The sequence below is a fragment of the Mytilus trossulus genome, chromosome 12, assembly GCF_036588685.1.
Source record: "Mytilus trossulus isolate FHL-02 chromosome 12, PNRI_Mtr1.1.1.hap1, whole genome shotgun sequence".
NCBI classification, from domain to species: Eukaryota; Metazoa; Mollusca; class Bivalvia; order Mytilida; family Mytilidae; genus Mytilus; species Mytilus trossulus.
The window spans coordinates 48,923,052-48,947,686 of NC_086384.1; the positions used below are offsets into that span (position 1 = coordinate 48,923,052).

The window sequence follows — 24,635 nt, forward strand, 5'->3', positions numbered from 1 at the left end:
TGAAATACTTGCAACTGGACAATACGCAACTATCAGTAAAAAGTTTATCTTAACAATAGAACAGTAAAAACATTAAAACATATATGTTCAAATGTAAAAAAAATAAAAACATGTTGCCTATGTTCTCTCTAAATAAAACTGCAAAAACATTAAAACTTGTATGTTCTCTCTAAATATGCATGACATACTTGCAACTGGACAATACGCGATCATCAGTTTAAAGTTCAGTTTAAAGTTAATTTGTACAGTACAACTGTAAAAACATTAAAACTTGCAAAACTATTGCGCGCTCTAAATATGCATAAAGTACTTGCAACTGGACAATACGTAATCAACAGTCTAAAGTTTATTTATACACTACAAAATAAAGTTGCAATTAAAACCGACGTTAATCACATAACAGTCATATTCATAAAAAAAGAATCTATATAAAACTTATGAATGAAATATTTGGCAGTGGACGTTATGTTTCTTATCTGGTGTGTCCTTAGTGATGGTGGAAACCTAAAATTTATTAAAAAAACGGATAACCAGTTTATGTGATTTAATGAGCTTTTGAAATACACACAAACTATTGACAAAATGAAAGAAAATGCTGTTAAAAGCCCGCCGTGCAATATTCGGATAAATATAAAAGGCATCATCGGAGTTCATGTAAGTACAAAATAATTAACAAAGTTAACGATAAATTCAACTCCATGTGTATGTCCGCTCTAAATGAATATGAAATACTTGCAACTGGACAATAAGCAACTGCAGTCAAAGTTACTTAATAATAACAGATTAATTTTAACTTAATCTGATAAATGACAACTTCATCACGTGTGTCTCCCATCATAGAATTGCCGTTAACATTATCAGCGATTTTTTAATTAGGAGATGTATTAGCGCTAAAAGACGTGTGACGTTTTGACGTTAAATATTGAACACGTTTTTGGCGAATAACAATTATCGGACACGTTTGGGGGTTATGAAATCGGACACGTTTGGGGAATATTGTGCATTTCGGACACGCTTAGGGAGAAAAGACACGTTTGGGAGAATCGGACACGTTTGGGGGGAAGGACACGTTTGGGAGTGTTACATATCTATAGAAAGAGAATATTTCATAGATTTGAAATTTTAATGGTCATAATGGAAAAAAAAGTCCTCTTGGGTGTAACCATGTAAACAATCTGCATTTCTTTGATACAAAATATAGCAAAAAAGGGGTATGAACATGTCACAAAAGTCTCCAAAATTTGGTCCCAAGGAAAATTTAATCAATTACAGTGATACCTTTCTTAAAACAATAGGTTTATATCTATCAATTGGTTAAAAAAAAATCATATGCATTTCTGCATGTTTTTCCATAAAATTGAATTGAATTGAGCGCAAAATCTCTGTTGATAAACACTACAATAATCTATGAACCTATGGGCCTATGGGCGGTAAGAATAATGAAATACGGACTGTCAAACAGAAAAATGGCATATAAAACATGCTAAAATAATCTAAACGTTCATATAAACCCACTAAAACGGTATATCATTCTTCAAGTATCTAAACATTAAATTATTGAACAAAACCTCATATTTAACAAGAACTATCTTTAAAAAAGATATCCGACGTATTTAAATTTGAGTACAATTTAAAGCTATCATTTCGATAGCCTTCAGAAGCACAATGACTTAATGATGCAGGACCTCTTTAATAAAATCTCCATCTGAATGTAAATGCAAGAAATTCTTTACTAAATCTGGTTATATTAAGGCAATAATATATAAGAATATTGTAATGACACCTAAAAAAATTATTTGTCAAAAAATCTAGTGCAAATAAAAAGGTACAAATATACATTTACTACTGTTAACATTAAACTTAATTCATGGTTAACAAAGCTAGAAACTATTGGTAGTATAAGTAGTATCTTTCTGTTAACATTCACCAAAACCCCGCGGAAATCTCACATGCGTAGGTGCGTTCTAAAAGTCATTAACGTTCGTACAAAACAACATGATGAAGTAAAATGAATAAATTAAATATGTTATACTGTACTTAGTTTTTTTTCGCGGGTACTTATTTTTGCGAATTGTGTTTTTTAAGCACGTTCACGGGTATTTATTTTAGCGATTTTATAATTTTTGCCTTTCACTTGAAAGATTTGATTTGAATTCGCGTATATTTTTTTCGCGATAATAAACCAACCGCGAAAATCTTGAAAATTAGTACAATTACAGTATTCAAAAGAATAATATTTTTTTAAAGATATATAAATAAAAGGAGATTTGAGGTAGACGTCAATGACAGCAATTTAAAGATGTACAGTGTACATGCATATATTCTTTTATTAAATTCAGAATTATGAAATATGAAAATAAAACTATGATAAACATTGGTAAAGTATATTTACCTACCATTACATGGAAACAGTAATTTCCATTGAGCTGCAGTAATGATACGTTTTGATTTCAAGTCTTTCAATTTTGTATATTCACTTCTTTTAATAGAGGCATTTAAGCAAGAAGGATGAAATTCTTTATCAAATAGTGCACGTACAGCCCTCGGTGAAATTCCATTCAACAACAGTTGCATTCTCAAAAATTTGTTTTCTTCCTGTGAAACATGTGTAGTTGCCATCGTGTTATTTAACAGCTCTTAACAAAGCTAGAAACTATTGGTAGTATAAGTAGTATCTTTCATTCATCAAAACCCCGCGGAAATCTCACATGCGTAGGTGCGTTCTAAAAGTCATTAACGTTCGTACAAAAAAGTTTACATTAAAAATTATATAATTATATAATTGTCCCGAATAAACAGCTGTCATGGATGCAAAAAGCTATTGGAAAAACAATTATTTTAATAAAAATATGAATCTTTGAAAGATCTAGTTCAAATATTTATAGTTTTTCACTTGCTTTCCATCACGATATAATTTTCGAGACGTTTTTTCAAACACAACCAAATCACCCACCGTTACAGCATTTTGTCCAATCACAGAAAGGATTTTCGAGCATGCGTAGTCTGTAGCCATAGTGAAGCGTCCTTAAGTTCAAAGTGCACAAACCGAAAGTATACCGACTACGTCGTAAAAAATTCACAGGGGCCATAATGCGAAACTAAACTTCTAACTGTGTATTGCTATCTTAACTTGTTACCTTTATTGTCGTGAAAAACAACAATATCAACGTTTTACGGCCTGTAACGCGATGACGTTACCTTTATTTCGACGTTTTGGATTTGGAATGATGGTTACCGTAAAAACGGTCGGTGACCATATTTTTAATTTGAATCGTTAAAACGGAAATTTAAATATCAACATATATTTTTTTTCTAAGAAACATCTATGCAGTCGAATTAGAGATTTGACGATTCAAAGGCAGTTCACCGGTATACCACCATCTTGAATGACAGTAATTATTCAGAATGTTTCAGTGCTCAAATCATCAAATTTGGCGACAGATTTGCAATTTATTGGTTTAACTGTTTATGTATACAAAGAAAACTTGGTCATTCCTCGTATTATCAAAAATATTTTAACAAATACCAAGTATTTATGCCTCAATTAATTTTTCAAGTAAGCCACTAAAGTGGAGATACCTGTTTTACTACAAAATTTATACTGGACATATAAGGAAATTATCCTTTTTTATTTGTAGCTAGAAAACTAGTTCGGTGACACCCTTTTTTTGCTTTTTGTTTTCTTAAAATATATTACACAACCTATTTTCTCATATGTATTAGAAAAAATATGTGCATTTTCACGAACAATCTACGCAAATTTTGGCAATTTTGAACGACTCGTACCATGAAAAATAACATTTTATCATTTTTTTTTAAGTATAGTAAAATCTTCATTTTTGCAAGGTATTAGAAACATTTTTTCTTATACCCCTGAGCTTTTTGAAGACAGATTTAAGTAGTTTTTTCATCGATTTTAACGTGCTTTCTATACTAATGATCATTCGATCAGTAAAATTCAAATGATAATTTTGAAATAAATGCATTATTTTTACATTTACTGTTATTTGATCTCAATTCTTGAACCAAATTGTTTAGCTGATATAGTAACTATGATAATTTTTATAATACTTTATTTATAACAAATAAAGTAATAATATGAGGCCTACATTACAGACGAATGCAGTCCTAATGTGTACAGCAAGCTAATTTGATAACCAGTCATTTGGACTGGTCAAAGTTAACCTCTGACCGGATTTAGGACTGCTCATACCAATCCTAGGACCAAAATCTAGTTAACTTAAAAAGCGGTCCTTGGACTGTTGTTATGTCTGCTAATACGTTAACTTGGAAACAGGTCCGCTATTGACAGGATTGTTTTAAGTTAACTTCGATCTAGTCCTGTCATAAGTCAACATAAGTTAACTTCGATACCAGTCCTACCGTAAAGTTAACATAAGCTTACTTCGGAACCAGTCCTGTATAAGGGGACGAAGTCTGTATGAATTACTTTCTGTAACTTATAAATCTGTTAAAAAAGAAACAGAAATACCGTAACGTTTCCAAATTTATTGTTCTGTTGTTAGGGATTTCACTTGTGACGTTATTTAACTGATGACGTCATGTTCAATGTAAACAAAAAAACGCAATACACCAAAACGTTAATTAATATCAAAGACAAAGAATTATTAAAAATGAAATATTGGTATTGTGTTCCTTGAGTTCCCATATTTTCCTAGACTACTCAATGTTTCACGACAACGAGACTGGACGAATAAAGTAGATTTCTGCGTTCTGCGCAAATGCGGGAATTAAAAAAGCTACAATCTTTTTTTAACGATTTTGATTTCATTAGTACAATGAAAATTCGATTTAAAAAAAAAAAAAATTATAATTGATTTTTCTACTGTAATAATCTACTTTGTTCCCACATATTATAGTATTTGTTTTCTTAAAAAGAAATATCCCATATCTAAAGTAACTCTCAAATTAATTAGGTATATCTATTCAACTGATACAGTATCTGAGGTAAAAATATGAAAATGCCACATGATCACATGGAGGTTAGTATATCATAACAATACAAATCTGTTTTTTTTTTGGCACTTTTCATTTTTTTCGCTGTTTAATAATTATCAATCGATTTAGCGACAGCAAACCCAGGTACAAACTAAACCAGAAAGAAACACGTCAATTATAGGAGGCAAACAAGAAAACAAACGAAACACTGGCTTGCAACAAAAAATAAACGTCAACACACAAAAAAAATGGACTATATGATAACAACTGAAATAATTCTAACATAATACAGGACAATCTAAGACAAATATGGAGGGCTAGGACAATCTACGACAAATATGGAGGGTTGAACCTGGTTTTATGACTTCTAGCCGAACCTCCCGCTAATCATGCAATAGTAGATAACCGCTAAAATGACAACCTTACTTGACAAAAATACAGTACAAACAAATGCAAGAACCTTCAGCACAGAGAACACATTAACGAATAGTATACTAGTTCGTTACAACATGTGAACCGCTGTATCACATGTATCATTCATATAGAGCATCAAAGTTTAGAATGTTCGACACTGAGTAAAGTAAATGTCATCTGCATTTAGTAAATCACAGATGACAGGGACATGTTCATTAACTGTACGGAAATATTTGACAGAAAGAAATGGTTTATATGATAAATCGAAGGTCAAGATATTATTATATCACATGATAAATCGAAGGTCAAGATATTATGATATCACATGATCATGTTAATTTGGTTATCAGGTTATCATGGAAATGCATGTGAATGAATAGATAAGTGTTATCTTTCTAAATAACACTCAGCAATATGAACACATTCCTCGTAGATACCAGGTTGTCACATGCATATTTCCTTGTGTATCTCGTTAAGGATCATATATTTATTGGGTATCGAGAAACTAATAATGTCTAAATAAGTAGGGTTAATGTATATGTGTGCGGCAATAAGTCACATTAGACATTATGATTAAATCCTAGGCAATAATAAAGCTAACGTCTAGGCATTAAGTCATTGCCTGGAATTTTCAGGACTTAACCTTATTTCCTGAAATCTGATGATGATTATTCATCCAATTGCCGAACATAATTTTAGGTAATAAGTAAACTGTGGAATGTATGCATATTGGGTGATTTATTCTTGATATTAAGCTGTTTCTTAATTACATTTCTAATAGTACATGTATAAACATACATCCATTTGACAGATCCTCATGTTGGGACAAGTCAGTATTAATTTTATCATGATTTCTGTCATAAGAACATCTTATATTAGATGCCTCTGCTGGTGGACTATTAGTCCCCGAGGGTATCACCAGCCCAGTAGCCAGTACTTCGGTACTGGCATGAAAATACGGATTATTTTGTGTTATTAAAATTTGCCGTTACAAAATATTAGAAATTATTATTAATTAAAGAATGTATCTCCCTCATGCAAAGCTCTGATTCCTTTCACGAATTTGGCTATACTTTTTGGACCTTTTGGATTATAGCTCTTCATCTTTTATATATGCTTTGGATTTCAAATATTTTGGCCACGAGCATCACTGAAGAGACATGTATTGTCGAAATGCGCATCTGGTGCAACAAAATTGGTACCGTTGATTTTATTACTACCACTGGGTCGATGCCTCTGCTGGTGGACTATTAGTCCCCGAGGGTATCACCAGCCCAGTAGCCAGTACTTCGGTACTGGCATGAAAATACGGATTATTTTGTGCTATTAAAATTTGCCGTTACAAAATATTAGAAATTATTATTAATTAAGGAATGTATCTCCCTCATGCAAAGCTCTGATTCCTTTCACGAATTTGGCTATACTTTTTGGACCTTTTGGATTATAGCTCTTCATCTTTTATATATGCTTTGGATTTCAAATATTTTGGCCACGAGCATCACTGAAGAGACATGTATTGTCGAAATGCGCATCTGGTGCAACAAAATTGGTACCGTTGATTTTATTACTACCACTGGGTCGATGCCTCTGCTGGTCGACTATTAGTCCCCGAGGGTAACACCAGCCCAGTAGCCAGTACTTCGGTACTGGCATGAAAATACGGATTATTTTGTGTTATTAAAATTTGCCGTTACAAAATATTAGAAATTATTATTAATTAAGGAATGTATCTCCCTCATGCATAGCTCTGATTCCTTTCACGAATTTGGCTATACTTTTTGGACCTTTTGGATTATAGCTCTTCATCTTTTATATATGCTTTGGATTTCAAATATTTTGGCCACGAGCATCACTGAAGAGACATGTATTGTCGAAATGCGCATCTGGTGCAACAAAATTGGTACCGTTGATTTTATTACTACCACTGGGTCGATGCCTCTGCTGGTGGACTATTAGTCCCCGAGGGTATCACCAGCCCAGTAGCCAGTACTTCGGTACTGGCATGAAAATACGGATTATTTTGTGCTATTAAAATTTGCCGTTACAAAATATTAGAAATTATTATTAATTAAGGAATGTATCTCCCTCATGCAAAGCTCTGATTCCTTTCACGAATTTGGCTATACTTTTTGGACCTTTTGGATTATAGCTCTTCATCTTTTATATATGCTTTGGATTTCAAATATTTTGGCCACGAGCATCACTGAAGAGACATGTATTGTCGAAATGCGCATCTGGTGCAACAAAATTGGTACCGTTGATTTTATTACTACCACTGGGTCGATGCCTCTGCTGGTCGACTATTAGTCCCCGAGGGTAACACCAGCCCAGTAGCCAGTACTTCGGTACTGGCATGAAAATACGGATTATTTTGTGTTATTAAAATTTGCCGTTACAAAATATTAGAAATTATTATTAATTAAGGAATGTATCTCCCTCATGCATAGCTCTGATTCCTTTCACGAATTTGGCTATACTTTTTGGACCTTTTGGATTATAGCTCTTCATCTTTTATATATGCTTTGGATTTCAAATATTTTGGCCACGAGCATCACTGAAGAGACATGTATTGTCGAAATGCGCATCTGGTGCAACAAAATTGGTACCGTTGATTTTATTACTACCACTGGGTCGATGCCTCTGCTGGTGGACTATTAGTCCCCGAGGGTATCACCAGCCCAGTAGCCAGTACTTCGGTACTGGCATGAAAATACGGATTATTTTGTGCTATTAAAATTTGCCGTTACAAAATATTAGAAATTATTATTAATTAAGGAATGTATCTCCCTCATGCAAAGCTCTGATTCCTTTCACGAATTTGGCTATACTTTTTGGACCTTTTGGATTATAGCTCTTCATCTTTTATATATGCTTTGGATTTCAAATATTTTGGCCACGAGCATCACTGAAGAGACATGTATTGTCGAAATGCGCATCTGGTGCAACAAAATTGGTACCGTTGATTTTATTACTACCACTGGGTCGATGCCTCTGCTGGTGGACTATTAGTCCCCGAGGGTATCACCAGCCCAGTAGCCAGTACTTCGGTACTGGCATGAAAATACGGATTATTTTGTGCTATTAAAATTTGCCGTTACAAAATATTAGAAATTATTATTAATTAAGGAATGTATCTCCCTCATGCAAAGCTCTGATTCCTTTCACGAATTTGGCTATACTTTTTGGACCTTTTGGATTATAGCTCTTCATCTTTTATATATGCTTTGGATTTCAAATATTTTGGCCACGAGCATCACTGAAGAGACATGTATTGTCGAAATGCGCATCTGGTGCAACAAAATTGGTACCGTTGATTTTATTACTACCACTGGGTCGATGCCTCTGCTGGTCGACTATTAGTCCCCGAGGGTAACACCAGCCCAGTAGCCAGTACTTCGGTACTGGCATGAAAATACGGATTATTTTGTGTTATTAAAATTTGCCGTTACAAAATATTAGAAATTATTATTAATTAAGGAATGTATCTCCCTCATGCATAGCTCTGATTCCTTTCACGAATTTGGCTATACTTTTTGGACCTTTTGGATTATAGCTCTTCATCTTTTATATATGCTTTGGATTTCAAATATTTTGGCCACGAGCATCACTGAAGAGACATGTATTGTCGAAATGCGCATCTGGTGCAACAAAATTGGTACCGTTGATTTTATTACTACCACTGGGTCGATGCCTCTGCTGGTGGACTATTAGTCCCCGAGGGTATCACAAGCCCAGTAGCCAGTACTTCGGTACTGGCATGAAAATACGGATTATTTTGTGTTATTAAAATTTGCCGTTACAAAATATTAGAAATTATTATTAATTAAGGAATGTATCTCCCTCATGCAAAGCTCTGATTCCTTTCACGAATTTGGCTATACTTATAGGAACAATCTTAGGACAGTTTCGATAAAAATGCCCAATTTCTAAAAATGTTATTATGTAACAAATATATTTTTATTGAAATGAATAAATGCCTTTTATTTACTCTCATTTATATTTTAGGCATTAAGCTTAATGCCTGCACAGTTTGTTTCATGATTTAAGACTTATGTCTAACATCATTTAGGCAATAGACTTACTGCCTAAGCGTTAGCTTATTGCTTAGGATTTACGCGTAATGACTAATTTCAATTATTGCCGATAACATATACAGATTGTGCATACAAATATTCGAGGATTATAATGAAGTATAACGGACCAGAATAATTTGTGCAACACGTATCAAACCAATAATATAAGAAAATAAAAAATACAAAAAGCATTAAACATGAAGAAGACGCGTCTTAACCGTAAACAAAACTTCAATATTGTAGTGTGTTATGTACTGTTATTTTCAAATCCGTGTAGAAAAATAGCTTATTTTTCTTCATCTCTACAACACTTAAGTAAAGAAAAAAGAAGAGACTTCAGAACACATTTATTTTTAAATATGTAAGGTTTATTCCCTTAGATTGCTAAAGCGTCCAATACAAGTTTAACCACACAAAAAGGAATTGATGCAAATTACCTATAGGTGTATTTGTTAAAAAAACTATTTTCATTAAAAAGTATATCATACTTATCAGTCTGATTATTTCTCGTTGTTGATTTACGTCAAAATAAGTCTAACACATTTATTGTATATCCGTACCTGTGATTAATACAATTAATCGAAGGTTACTTTACGATAATTCCGCACAATGCATCAACTGCAATTATTATATTATAACTACATGTATTCAGAAATTACAGCCTACATGAGTTTTATAGATCATCAATGTTTGGCATGTAGACACGGATCAACGTGAATGTAATCTGCATTTCATAAATCTCATATGACGAGCACATGTTCATACGGTATAAGGAAGTACTTGAAATAAATAAATGATAAACATAATCAATCTAAGGTGAAGATATGATAATGTCACATAATCATGTAAATTCGGTTATCAGGTTATCATTGATACGATGACACGTGCTTTAATAGAATGGGGCTATGTTTCAAAGTTTGACATGTATGCTACTCAGCAATATGAATGTCAAATGCATGCTCGTGAATTTAACACGACGGTCAAGGGTCCAAATAGTATTGAGTATACAGGGAGATAAATGATTAATGAGATGAATCTACGGTGAATAAGTGATACAAAATCATGTAATCATAGATTATCGCTTGATTTCTAGAACAAATAATATTTTATTGTTAATAGTGAACAAAAAGATAAAACTTGCTACATAAAGTTCAAATGATAAGTATTCTGGAATTTCTTATTGGCAAAATATTTGTTAAATTTGAAGGTAAACTTTTTTCTACAAACTGTCGGCATACCTATACGAATGATTTTTGCATAATTTTGCTGACCTCTTCTCATTTTCACTTACGTCAGAGCTCCGTCAGACCCTTGTTAAAAACGAGAAAATCAAAGAAGCCAGGTCATTTATTTCATTACGGATATACTGATGATGTTCCATCCAATTAAAGGACATTGGCTAATATATTTATGTCCACGACTTTGACTCCAATTCTCAAATTTGATTTATAACATACTTAAACGTATAGTATCTAAATTTCTATCAGTCTAAATTAAACAGTTATCAATGCATGTACTCGATCAATAAATCAAAATTTCGTGTGTACTTAAGCCAACTACGAATAAAGAACGAGATGACCCGGAGATAAATAGATAGTGACCTTGTGTGGTTCGAATTGTCTAGATCTGTTTGATTTTATGTTATAGATTAACTGTATAAGAATACTGTTGTGGATTAAATCAGCAACAAAATGGTTCACCTTTTCCCATTTTCATTGTTGACATTCATTCCCTTTTAATGGATGAACACTACTAATACATACGCAACCGATCTCTAACAAAAGATTGAATTGAATTCATATGAATTCGGATTAAATTTCTTTGCTTATTTTGACAAAATAGAAATAATGTGGCTGCTAAAAGTGAATTACTATTTCATTATTTCACGTTTATTAAGAATTGATACAAACACAATCATATTCTATTTCATTTCATGTCTTGTAGCTTGTGCCCCTCTGTCAATTAAAACTTTTTTGAATTGGTTCCATTAATTAATCCTCAAGACCCAGAACTAAAAGTAAAAAAAACCAAAAGACACGGCTTCCTCTGTCGCATTTTTAGACTTGTACCTCGAATTCGACATATGTAGTCATTTTAGTACCAGAATCTTTGACAAACTAGACAATTTTAATTTTATTCCCTCGCCCTAGAAGCAATATACCAACATCAATTGCGAATGGAATATTCATTGGTTTTCAAGAGCACGCTGCTGCTTCTCGTACTTTGTAAAAAATCAACAGTTTCTGCACAGAGAGTTGTAAAACCAGGGTTATGTCAAAGAACGTCTTGCTCTCTTCCTAAGAAATGTAATCGGAATATACCAAGACATTAATGATAAATATTCCGTATAATCTTCTCAAGCAATACTCGACGGTCATGAAGTATGGATTATAGATACTGAAGTTATTTACCATCTTAAGTGCGTGTTAAAGTGTTCTTTTATTTGTCTGTGTAAATTATTACTTTAATTGTTTAGTCTATTTCTGATAATATTCATTTGATGTGGCTCGGTACTTGTACATCCCGTTAGTGGGATTTGATGCTATAGTAATTTTTTGTGTTCTTCTTTACAGTTATGTCAGCCTCATATCTTGACCTACATATAACAATTGACAATGAGGGTCGGTTGAAAACTAATCTTTACGACAAAAGATATGATTTGGGCTTCGCAATTGTGACTTTTCAATTTGTATTTCCAAATGGTAAAGTTGAAATCATCACTTCGTACATTTTATGGACGCCATCACGAGTTGGTTGAACGTTATGAAATATCACTTTCACAGATGATATCAGATATGCTCTTTATGTCGTTACTACATTCTTGTTGCCTTGTTACGAATGTGACCTACCGAATTAAACTATTTCCTGGCTAATTTGTAATAGCATGAGCATCACGACGGATGCAACATGTGAAGCAGGATATCCTTAACTTTCCGGAACATCTGAGACACCCTCTTATATTTTGGTGGGATACGTTTTGCCGTGACATTGTTTTTCAACTAACTTCTTTCAGTAACTGATATCCTCTATACCTTTGGAATGGGATATTCTAAACATATAAATGATGAAATTCTAAAGAAACACAGGAATGTGTTTATCAAGTTTTTAAATGGTCAATATTGGCTGTGCAATGAGAAGGTCTGGTAAGGGCTAATCTACGCCTAAAATTCAAAATATATCCTATGAAAGATTTTTGACAATTTTTCCACACTTGAGTGTTTATTTCATTCGAATCAATTTGTTTGGTCTTGATTTGGACTGACTTGGTGAAAATTATTCACTCTCATTTATGGTATGAATTATCATTAAATACAACATATATGAATATTAAGACTGAACAGACTTGAAGACACTTCCATTGTAGACAAAACCGTAAAAGATCAAACTTTATTTTTGGTTTTATTTCAGTAATGTTATACAGTGGCTACCACAAAATGTATATGGTTCCAGTGATAACTTGATTATACCTTAATGAAAATTTAGATCATTTATATTCAGAGAAGGTGCTTTATCTCTCATATTCTTGTTAATGTCTCTCTTGGTTTCTAGTAACAATCGACGGTTATTCTTTATATCAATACTGACAAGCAATAAAAAAGTGAGATGTTTAATCATCCTTTCATGTATCTAATTATTTACTTACAGCTGTACTATGCAAAACACAATAATAGGTGGCTTCTTATTGATGAACTCCTCTTTGTCTGTCTTATACATTACTTTACTATATTTTCATGATTCCTCTAGCAAATAAAATACTGTGGATTTGATCCATTTATTATTTAAACACGTATAAATGTTTTTTTTCCCTTTCTAGTAACAGCTGTACAATGTTATCATATCCTTTACGACTTGCCACAAACAATGGAGATGATTCATTATCCATACACAAATCACTGTCTGCATTGTTGTCTATTAGCATCTTTACTATATATATATTACCTTCCACAAGCCACAAACAAAGGAGAGACTTCACCATACATACACCTATTAATATCTGCCTTGTTTTCCAGTAACAACTTTACTATATTTGTGTGTCCTTCCTGACAAGCCACAAACAAAGGCGAGGCTTCATCATACATACACTTATTAATGTCTGCCTTGTTTTCCAGTAACATATTTACTATATCTGTGTGTCCTTTCTGACAAGCTATAAACAAGGAAGAGGCTTCATCATCAAAACACTTATTGATGTCTGCATTGTTATCAAGTAACAGCTGCACTATATTTCTAAATCCTTCATGACAAGCAACAAATAAAGGAGATGCTTCCTTATCGTTACACTTATCAATGTCTGCCTTGTTGTCTAGTAACAGCTTGACTATATCTTCGTATCCTTTTTGACAAGCAATAAGTAAGGGGGATATCTCATTATCCATGCATTTATTAATTTCTGCTTTGTTGTCTAGCAACAGTTGTACTATATTTATATGTCCTTCTTGACATGCAATAAACAAGGGGGATATCTCATCAACATTACACTTGTTAAAGTCCGCCTTGTTATTAAGTAACAGATGGACTATATCTTTCTGGTTAAACTCACACGCTACATACAAGGGAGATTTTTCACATGTATTACACTTATTAATGTCTGCCTTATGGTCTAGTAACTGTTGTACTATATCTGTATGTCCTTGCTGACAAGCAATTAAAAAGGGAGATGCTTCGTTATCCTTACATTTACTGAGGTCTGCATCACTGTCTAGTAATAGTTGTACTACATCTATATGTCCTTCCTGACAAGCAATAAACAAAGGAGATGCTTCATTATCCTTACATTTATTGATATCTACTTTGTATTTTAGTAACAACTTTACTACATTTGTTTGTCCTTGCTGACAAGCAATAAAAAAAGGAGATGTTTCATTATCCTTACATTTACTGAGGTCTGCCTCATTTTCTAGTAACAAATGTACTATATCTGTATGTCCTTCCTGACAAGCCATGAACAAAGGAGATGCTTCATCATTCATACACTTATTGATATCTGCTTTGTTTTTTAATAACAACTGCACTATATCTTTATGTCCTTCCTGACAAGCAATAAATAGGGAAGACGCTTCTTCATCGGTACATTTATTAATATCTGCTGTGTTGTATAGTAACAGCCGAACTATAACTATATATCCTCCATTACTAGCTATGAATAAGGGAGAAACCTCATGATCCATACATTTATCAATGTCTGCCCTGCTGTCCAATAACAGCTGTACTATATCTGTATGTCCTTCCCGACAAGCCATAAATAATGGAGATTGTTCATCATCGTTACACTTATTGATATCAGCTTTCCTTTTTAGTAAAAGCTGTACTACATCTATATGTCCTTCCTGACAAGCAATGGATAAGGGGGATGTATCATTATCTTTACACTTATTACTGTCTGCATTGTTATCTAGTAACAACTCTACTACATCTTTATATCCTTCCTGACAAGCCATAAACAGGGGCGATGCTTCATCATCTGTATACTTATTCATGTCTGCCTTGTTTTCCAATAGCATCTTCACAACTTTAGTATGCCCTTCTTGTGATGCTACATGTAAAGGACTCAAACCATCATTTTTACACAGATTAATATCAACACAATGATACAAACACCACTGAATGAAAGAAATGTCTCCTTTAAAACAACACTGTAAAAGAACACTATCGTTGTCAGTGTCATCACATGTTTGTGCTAGTTGTCTCTGATTTGAAATATCAAGGGTATTTAAATGACACAGAAATCGTCGTCTGAACTTTGGTATATCCATATTGATATTATTAAACACATCAATTACCTTCCCACAAGACCAGTCATTGACCATTCTCTGTATATACATTTGGTGGTATTCAGGGGGAACTATAGTGACGAGTTGGTCACTGTCTTTTTCTATCTCTAATAAAAAACGTTCCATAATAAATCCACTATTTGCATTCTGGATTAAAAAAATGGGCATTTTTTTTCCAAAATAATACGATAAAATATCAAACAGTTTATCGTGTAAAGTTCTGTAAACACCATGTTCCTTTCTTATGAAGGTTTGCTCAAGTGAATCAAGTTCATCTAATAAGATTGACCTAGACGTACTTTTGTCCAGTCTACATGCCTCAAAAGTGTTCTCAATTATGCGTTTCGTTTTTTCATCTATTTCCTCTGTCAACACTTCGTTTGTAAAATTATTATTAAAAACAATACACAATGCTATTGCACAGTATTTACCAAAATTTTTATTCTTTTTCAGATGTTCCATCTCTTTTTCATACACTGAAAATGGATTCTGAAAAAAATCTTCAATCTTGAGTTCAGAATTAACATTATACAATTTACAGAGCAATGGGAAACAATCATTTAAATCAGAATACTGAATAATCTTAGAAGCGTCATCTTTCAGATATGACTCTGCAATTAACTGTTTTTCCGTTTTTGACAAGCATAAGTCTGCTGATAACAAGTTGCATGTATTGGTTCTGAAAATTGATAAGGATTCGAAGTGTTCATCTTTGTAGACTTGTAATCTGCAGGCAACAATAATTTTTGTGAGTTTATTGTTATTTCCAGTTAATTCTTTAATACGTTTTATGACTGATTCCCAGATGTTTACATCGGATTGGTTTATTGAAAATGTTCCACAAAAGTCATCAATAACAAACAATGTTTTCTGATTTGGATTACAAAACTGAACGATTTCATGAGGATTGGTTACTAGTAATGCATCATACCCGTCTCCAATCATTTTCAAAACCACATGCCGGAGGGTTGCTGTCTTTCCAACACCAGAACTAGCAGTAATAGTTACACAACTATGTTTCCTGATTAATTCTAGCACATGTTTTGCAGCACTAGTTTCCACAAAATTAACATCATCTTTTTTCCACTGATCAAGTATCTGACGGAATTGTACTAAAATATAAATATATGAAATATAGTAATATGAGAAATATCTATACATCAACAAAAACAGAGTTTTGTTTGATTTATTTTCTCCATGAAAATGAGAAGAACGCTGTACGATAGGAAATGACACAATTATCAAAAAAAGATGACGTAAGAAAACCAATAATACATGTGTTTACACAAACAAAATATTTAAATTACATTGTTTTGTTGCTCTAGACAATTGGTTATTTCTTTATTTGTAGTTTCAAGCAACATTTAATTATTCTTGATGTCATTTTGCTTTTAAATCAGGATAGGTGTTTTGGGCATTTCAATACATTATGACTTTGTACACTTTTTATGATTTTCTTATATAAAACCTACCTTGAAATACATGCACTGATATTACAAATAAGATCAGTATGTTTTCATATTTCCAAAGTGTTTAGAACTTTCTACAGTATTCTACATTCTTTGGTACAATGCAGTTTTTTTTAAAAAGTACTGTTTGAACATTTCGTATATTCATGCATTCTGTTTTATAATTAACCTGCACTTATCAAATGTTATTATCTAGTTGGTTAAGATCGACGAAACTAGAATGTCATTCCATCAGTGAGAATTGATAAAATCAATCTATTTATTTTAACTTTAAGAATTTTGTGTTGATTGAGGTTCTTTGCGAGTCTAAGCAAAAAGCAATTTTAAATATTCGAAAACTTATTTTTATACAAATTAAGACTAAGAGTCGCGATAATGTAATTGTAATTGAACTAAAATTTATTTGTTCACCAGTTCTTCCGAAAACTGACTGGTAATAATTTATGATCGTATCTCCTCCGTTGCATGAAACTACAAATTGAACCAATATTTTGTAGGATTGTCCTTTTGCCAATGTAACCTTGAAATAATTCTTACTTGCTCATTATGGAGTAGGTTTCATAATTGTACTATCGATTAAGTGATTTGTAATATTTCATTGCCATAGAGTAAATATTGTTATTTGATAGTTTAAAAAATTGCAAGGAAAAGGACATTTGTATATTGTTTTTCTCCTAACCTGCAAGGTTCCAAGGTACTGTTGATTGGTCTAAATGTTTTGTTCTTAGCTCGTTACATTCCTCAACTGTTTCTTGATCACCTAGTCTTCTTATAGCCTATTACAATACATGAAAAATGTTTGCACTGTATCAAAATATAATTGGTATAACTGTGAGACATATTTACAAAATATAAGTTGACAAACTTGAACATCTTGTCTGTTAAAATGTTTAAATCAAAATTTAAAGAATTTGAGAACTGGTTTCGATTATATTCAATCTGCGCAATACAAATCAAATTAATTTAGGTCAAATTATTTTGTTTTCGTTTCCTACATAACTCTACGTAACATATAATCATAAAGTTTACAAGACCCAATTTTCCTTCAATAGGGATCTTTGCAACTTTTTGATATACATTGCTGCACGATAATAGATCATAAATAAATAGACGTCAGGTGGCATAGTTCATGTGTTGACGCTTTTTTTTTTGCCTTCCAACGAATTACATACGAATAAGAAAAGGCAACAGTAGTATACCGCTGTTCAAAATTCATCAATCGATAGAGAAAAAAACAAATCAGGGTTACAAACTAAAACCAGGAAAACGTACCAAATAAAAGAGACCTTCGACACAATAGAAACACAATATTAAAATATTACACACACAGAAACGAACTATAATATAACAATGGCTATTTTCCTGACCTGGGAAAATACATTTTAAGAAGAAAATGGTGGTTTGAATCTGGTTTTATGGCATGCCAAACCACCGGCTTTAATAGCAATGTCAATTATAACATTAGAATGACAAATTATTATATTTTTACTAGATAACATTTTTGTTCGCTTTAGAGATTCCGTTTATCGTCAGGTCATCGGAACTCCAATGTGACAAACTGTGCACCACTTATTGCGGACCTGTTTTTATTTGCTATGAGTAACAATTTATGACAAAAATCAGCAAAGACCCATCGAAACAACATCTGATACTCAAATTTAATAATACTTTTAGATATTTAGATGATATTTTCGCTCTCAATAATGACCACTTCAGTATGTATACTAAAGAAATTTATCCTGTTGATCTTACTTTTAATAAAACTAATACTAACAATGACTACTGCCCTTTCCCCGATCGTGATAACTATATCACAAACAGAAAGCTTAATACTAACATTTTTGATTAAAGAGATGACTTCATTTGCTATCGTAAATTATCCATTTTTAGATGGTGACGCTCCCTTGTCATCATCCTTACGGTGTTTATATATCTTAACTTGTGCGATTCGCTCGTGTATGTAACAATGTTTTAGGTTTCAACGAGAGAAATGTATGTATTACTGAAAAATTATAACACCAGGGTTTTCGATATCACAAACTAGTCAACACATTTACTAAATTTCATCATCGGTATAAGGACATTATTCGTAAGTATAGCTCAACATGCAGACTTCTTATACGTTCAGGTATTTCACATTCATTTTTTTTATTGAAATATTCTTTATAAAGCAAAAAAATGACAGTATTCACCTCAATAACTAACAAAACATTTAAATAGAATTATAAAGAAGGGATAAAGTTACGATCATGTTGTCAGGTCATTATTAAGATTTCATATTTTGGCGTTAATGTTAATTCACTTAAAGGGTAGTCGCATCTGAACTAAACGCATTTATTAAATAAAAACAGTTGTTGGCATGACACAAGGGGGAGGGTTGAGATATCATAAATATGTTTCACTCCGCCGCATTTTAGCGCCTTTCACAAGTCAGGAGCCTCTGGTCTTTGTTAGTAATGTATTTTTTTAAATTCTAGTTTCTTGTGTACAGTTTGGAAATTAGTATGGCGTTCATTATCACTGAACTAATATACATTTGTTAAGGGGCCAGCTGAAGGACACCTCCGGGTGCGGGAATTTCACGCCACATGACCTTATGCTGTTGTTTTTTCTATGGTCGGGTTGTTGTCTTTTTGACACATTCCCCATTTCCATTCTCAATTTTATTACATGACAGGACTGCAAAACAAACAAATGGGAAAAATTATAGGACAGAGAAATAAACGAATAATAGTCAACAAAAGGCACCAGGCTAAAAATTTAAAAAACCAGACGCGCCACGTCCACACAAGACAATAAGAATACTTTATTAAATACAATTAAAGGGTAAGTTTCCAAGGATTTAGAGTTATTAATTTTACAGTATTTAACGATACATAACATTGACAAAAACCAATAAATAAGTTTCCTCCATACAAGATGTTGTTTTAACATGTTTAATGGATATCGGTCAGTAACAAGAGGATATACTTTGATTAACATATGTTAATGCAAATGAATGGTAAGCCTTCCAAGAACAAAGTCACCAAAATACTAAAATCCGAGAAAATTCAATCGGAAAGTCCATATTGACACGGCAAAATCAAATGACAATACACATCAAACGAAAGGACAACTGTCATATTTCTGACTTGGTACAGGCATTTTCAAATGTAGAAAATTGAAGATTGAACATAATTTCATAGCGCTCAACCTCTCACCTGTATTACAATCTCATCAAATTTCGTTATATTTACACATTTACACTGAAAAAAAAAAAAAACAAATATGAAAAAAAAATAAAAAAAAAGAAAAAAATATTTACACATTGAACAAAACAGACATGATAAATTGAATAAGAAAAATATGGATACAGCAGTCGTCACAACTGTGTTATAATCTTATACAAACAGTTTTACAAAAAAGCACAACAGCAAATGTAAACGTCACAAAGGAAGAAATTGTCGAAATAAGCTTTGGATTTCAAATAGTTTGGTCACGAGCATCACTGAAGAGACATGTATTGTCGAAATGCACATCTGGTGCACGAAAATTGGTACCGTTAATTTTATTACTACCACTGGGTCGATGCCTCTGCTGGTGGACTATTAGTCCCCGAGGGTATCACCAGCCCAGTAGCCAGTATTTCGGTACTGGCATGAAAATACGGATTTTTTGTGTTATTAAAATTTGCTGTTACAAAATATCAGAAATTGTATCCTTCAATGTCTACACAAAACAATTTTATAGGTTCATCTAGGGGTAATAACACAATAGCAACTACAAAGTCTATACATTCTATGATAGCAATCATCAACAAAAACACCCACTAATGACAGATTCTAATGCAATTTGATGTAACATGTTTTTCATTTGCTAAAGGTTACCGTCAAATCATTACTATAGTTGACCCGGCGTAACTCAGGAGAGACATGACATCTTGAATAGATCGGATCAACAAATGTTCAGTTCTTACAATTTTATCAAAATAAAACAATACCTACCTTTTCCAAATTTGAATTGTAGAGGGAACGTTATAAGCTCTAGTTTGCAAGTTTTCATTTGTATGACGTCACGTTTATCCAAAAACATTCATATGCTTTCACGAACCTTTTTTGTGTGTCAAAGTTATAAATTTTTTAAATGCTTTAAAGTATTATTTCTTTTTGTACTGCATGAGAATTGGAAGAACAGTACAGTAGCTGAAGAGTTGTCACCGTCAATTTAGCGCGCCAGTAAACTGCATTTGCGACAATTGACGTGGACACATAACAGTACTGTTATTCCTTAATTTTGCAACCTTCGTGTCTGTCCTCCGCTATATTTGTTCACAGCTGGTTATATGTATCATTGGATATCATACCACATTTATTTATGTCTAGATTTAAAACACTCACCACAGATACCAGGATCAAAACCCTCCAAGCCAGATGTAAACATAAAGACCGATCAGTGACGCTGAATTAAAACGCTAAAGCCAAAAACATCAAAGAAAGTAAAACAAAATGAAGACTATTGAGTGCCAAACAATTCCCAAAACGTTTGCTTAGCATTTCGAAAAACGCAAAACCATTAAACTACAAGTTATCCTACAGGCATAGATTACCTTAGCCGTATTTGGCACATTTTTTTTGAATTTTGAATTTATAAATATTTTGAAATGAGCGTCACTGATGAGTCTTATGTAGACGAAACGCGCGTCTGGCGTAATAAATGTTAATCCTGGTACCTTTGATAACTATTGATATATTTTCCTTCTCTATTTTTCACTACAAGAATCAAGTATGATGTTATATTACAAAATGAAGATATGTTTTATTTTGAATTATAAGCAAATTTGGTAAGATAAAGACTTGCAAATATCTTTTAAAATAAAAATGATACAATTCATTTATTTTATTGAATGAAATAGCTTATAGTGGAAATTTGGTATCACCAGCCCAGTAGCCAGTACTTTGGTACTGGCATGAAAATACGGACTTTTTTTATTACCAGTTCAGTAGTCAGCACTGCGCAATTTCCTGTTAACAAAACTTGAATTTTTGAAAAACTATGAATTTTCTTATCCCAGGCATATATAACCTCAGCCGTATTTGACACAACTTTTTTTGGAATTTTGGATCTGAAATGCTCTTCAACTTTGTATTTCTTTGATTTGATATGAACGTCACTGATGAGTCTTATGTAGACGAAACATGCGTCTGGCGTACTAAATTATAATCCTGGTATCTTTGATAACTATTTGTATCATTAAAATTTGCTGTTACAAAATGTAAGAAAATATTATAAATTATAGAATGTATTTCCCTCATGCAAAGCTTTAATTCCTTTCACGGATTTTGCTATACTTTTTTTAATCTTTTGGATTATAGCTCATCATCTTTTATAAAAGTTTTGGATTTCAAATCTCTTGGCCACCAGCATCCCTGAAGAGACATGTATTGTCAAAATGCGCAACTGGTGTAGGCAAAATGGTACCGTGAATGTTATCAGATAACTGATATTCTTACCCCAGTGATATCTTCCCATGCCATTGTAAAGAATGGTGTATTCATCTTTCCGTTTTAAAGATGAGCTAACTGGTTTCTGTAGTACTTGATTCTTGCTAAGTCAGCCATGGGTGTGGTTTCAGTCTTCACTGGTAATTGGTCATATCCATCTGCAGGTTCAGGAAAATTTGCAAGGTTTCTGAGTAATGTTATCATTAATGTCACGTCGAAAGAATCCGAGCTAGGTGCACCTAATAATGAACAACAATATTATATCAATTTACATATGTTTAACATGTTCAAGGAAACAATTCAATTTATGAATGTTTGTGATTCTTTTAAAGCAATTATACTATACTCATGCTTATATGAACTCCATTTATACACAGAATTTCTTGATGATTACAGCACATAACATTGGTTGAATCCGAAATTCTCTGATTGAAAGATTTAAGAAATAATGTATCAAGTCACACATCCAGACACTTATAGAAATATGAATTAAAGCAATTTGTGTTTTATTGTCAATGGGGGCAAGGGGTACAAACAAACACACAGCTTTTCACAACAGGAAATTACAAATAGAATACATCAAGTCCTTTGCCTACATATAATTGTTCAAGTTTAAAACGAACATTCAAATATGATATAAAAGAGTACTTAAGAATTTCTACACGTAGGTCATTATATGGCGATTTGGCGAGTTTTAACTATCCTTTAACCCTTCTAATTCTCCATTATAATCAGTTTTATCAGTGCACTACTTAATAAAATAGATAAAAGCAAATATAAAAACAACTGTTATCTAACGGTTTATTTGCAAACACAGTAATAACAAACCATTATTAACAATGGTATCATGATTACGAGTTGTCGCAGTAACAAAACAAGCTCAAAAGACTTAACCTGATGATTCACATTCCGATAGCCCCAAAAGGGGACTGGGACATAGAAATCTGGCCACTTGGTCTTCTCTCGACCGGCAGTAAAACGCTTGCCGAAGTGGGGTGTTCGTTTGGCTATGCGGGATGTATCAAGTTTGCAGTCACGTCCGGTCAGAAGGGGGAAGTTAAATTCGATGTCTCGTGTAAAGAGAGTGCCACGCTCTGTACACGTAAAGAATCCTTGCAACAATTCTTTTGAGATGTCTGTAGGTGGCCTGTTGCAAGTCAAAATTTATGTTCCTCTCCAAGATACCCTCATTTCCCAGTGAGAGTCAAAATTTCCCCGACCATCATCCCAGATGGCCGCTATCGTATCAACCTACCTATTGTATTTATTGTGATATTGTTCTCGTACTGAATATGCCTGAAATATTTGCCACTAGACGTTAAGCAACCACCAATCAACTTATTACAGTCCGATAGTATTCGGATGATAAGTGAAAGGTGTGTCGTTATGTTACGGTCTTATTTCGAAATTGGTTTCTTTTTTATTTGAGTTGCTTCAAAATGCCCGACACATCCTCAATAAGTACAAATGTATGTCATACATATCATCATAAAGACTGTAGATGAAAACATATTTCAAACTATGACGGGAAATATGATATTTTTTTTATATTTTTAAGTATCTACTTTCTGTGACGTTACAATGACAATCAATTCAAAATTTTATCCATTTTCAAAGAATATAAGCTAATGGACATTTCTTTTCAAGATCAGAATCATATACAGGATGTTTCATGTCAAACAAACAACCGAACTTAAATATTTACTTTGTTAAACCCTGTGCTCTGTGTTTTTGTGGCCTAAATTTATGGAGAAATCTACCAGATTCACACACTCTCAGTTTTGTAAGGGGTGAAAACTTTGTTAGAAACTCATTTCATGATACTTTCTCAGAGTGTCGTACGCCTAATTACAATAATATTTCAATTGAAATAACTAATTTTACATTTGGAGCCGAAAAAAGGGCAGTACAGCACTTCATCGTTCTTATATATTCATTCGGTGTTATCAATAAACTGCAAAAGCATTCTACACGGGGTGAAATAAAGTTGCTTATATTGTCAGTTTTGTAGGCCTTTTTTAAATTATTCTTTATAGTAAGATCTTTTAATTTCTAAACAGTTGAATTTTAATTATTCAAAAAGCGCGGCAAGCCTCGTACTTTGATATTTAAATGTAACTGTCTCGAGTGAAGAAATACCGTGATACACTTGCTGCAATTATGGTTTCTGTATATACCTAACAAATCTAAAGCAAAAATGAATCAGTACTAGTTTCACTATATGCTTATCTGCTATAATGTGTTTGTAAGCAAACTTACTCATTAGCATTTTTTTTCTTTAAAATGTTAATGATATACGAAATAATTACGATACGTTTTGAAAAGGGAATTTGGGACCTTTATAGCTTATTGTTTGATGTGAGCAAAGGCTCCGTGTTGAAGGCCGTACATTGACCTATAATGGTTTACTTTTATAAATTGTTATTTGAATGGAGAGTTGTCTTAATGGCACCCAACCGCATCTTCCTA

The 24,635-nt window shown here is 32.8% G+C and overlaps 1 protein-coding gene across 1 annotated transcript; it reads right to left on the minus strand.

Moving 5' to 3' along the window:
• Nucleotides 1-12,543: 12,543 nt before the first annotated feature.
• On the minus strand, nt 12,544-22,220 carry LOC134692526 (ankyrin repeat domain-containing protein 17-like). Its single transcript, XM_063552983.1, has 4 exons — nt 22,176-22,220; nt 17,366-17,462; nt 13,386-16,329; nt 12,544-12,607 (listed from the first exon to the last, which is right to left on the minus strand). The coding sequence occupies exons 1-4, from the start codon at nt 22,218-22,220 to the stop codon at nt 12,544-12,546; spliced, it is 3,150 nt and encodes a 1,049-aa protein (XP_063409053.1).
• Between the last annotated feature and the right edge of the window lie 2,415 nt (nt 22,221-24,635).

Coding starts and splice junctions, on each gene's coding strand:
- LOC134692526 (XM_063552983.1), bottom strand. CDS start 22,220: ATGAATACACCATTCTTTACAATGGCATGGGAAGATATCACTGGG. Junction 17,463..22,175: donor CATGGGAAGATATCACTGGG/GTAAGAATATCA, acceptor GTATTGTAATAG/GCTATAAGAAGACTAGGTGA. Junction 16,330..17,365: donor AGTACCTTGGAACCTTGCAG/GTTAGGAGAAAA, acceptor TTTATATTTTAG/TACAATTCCGTCAGATACTT.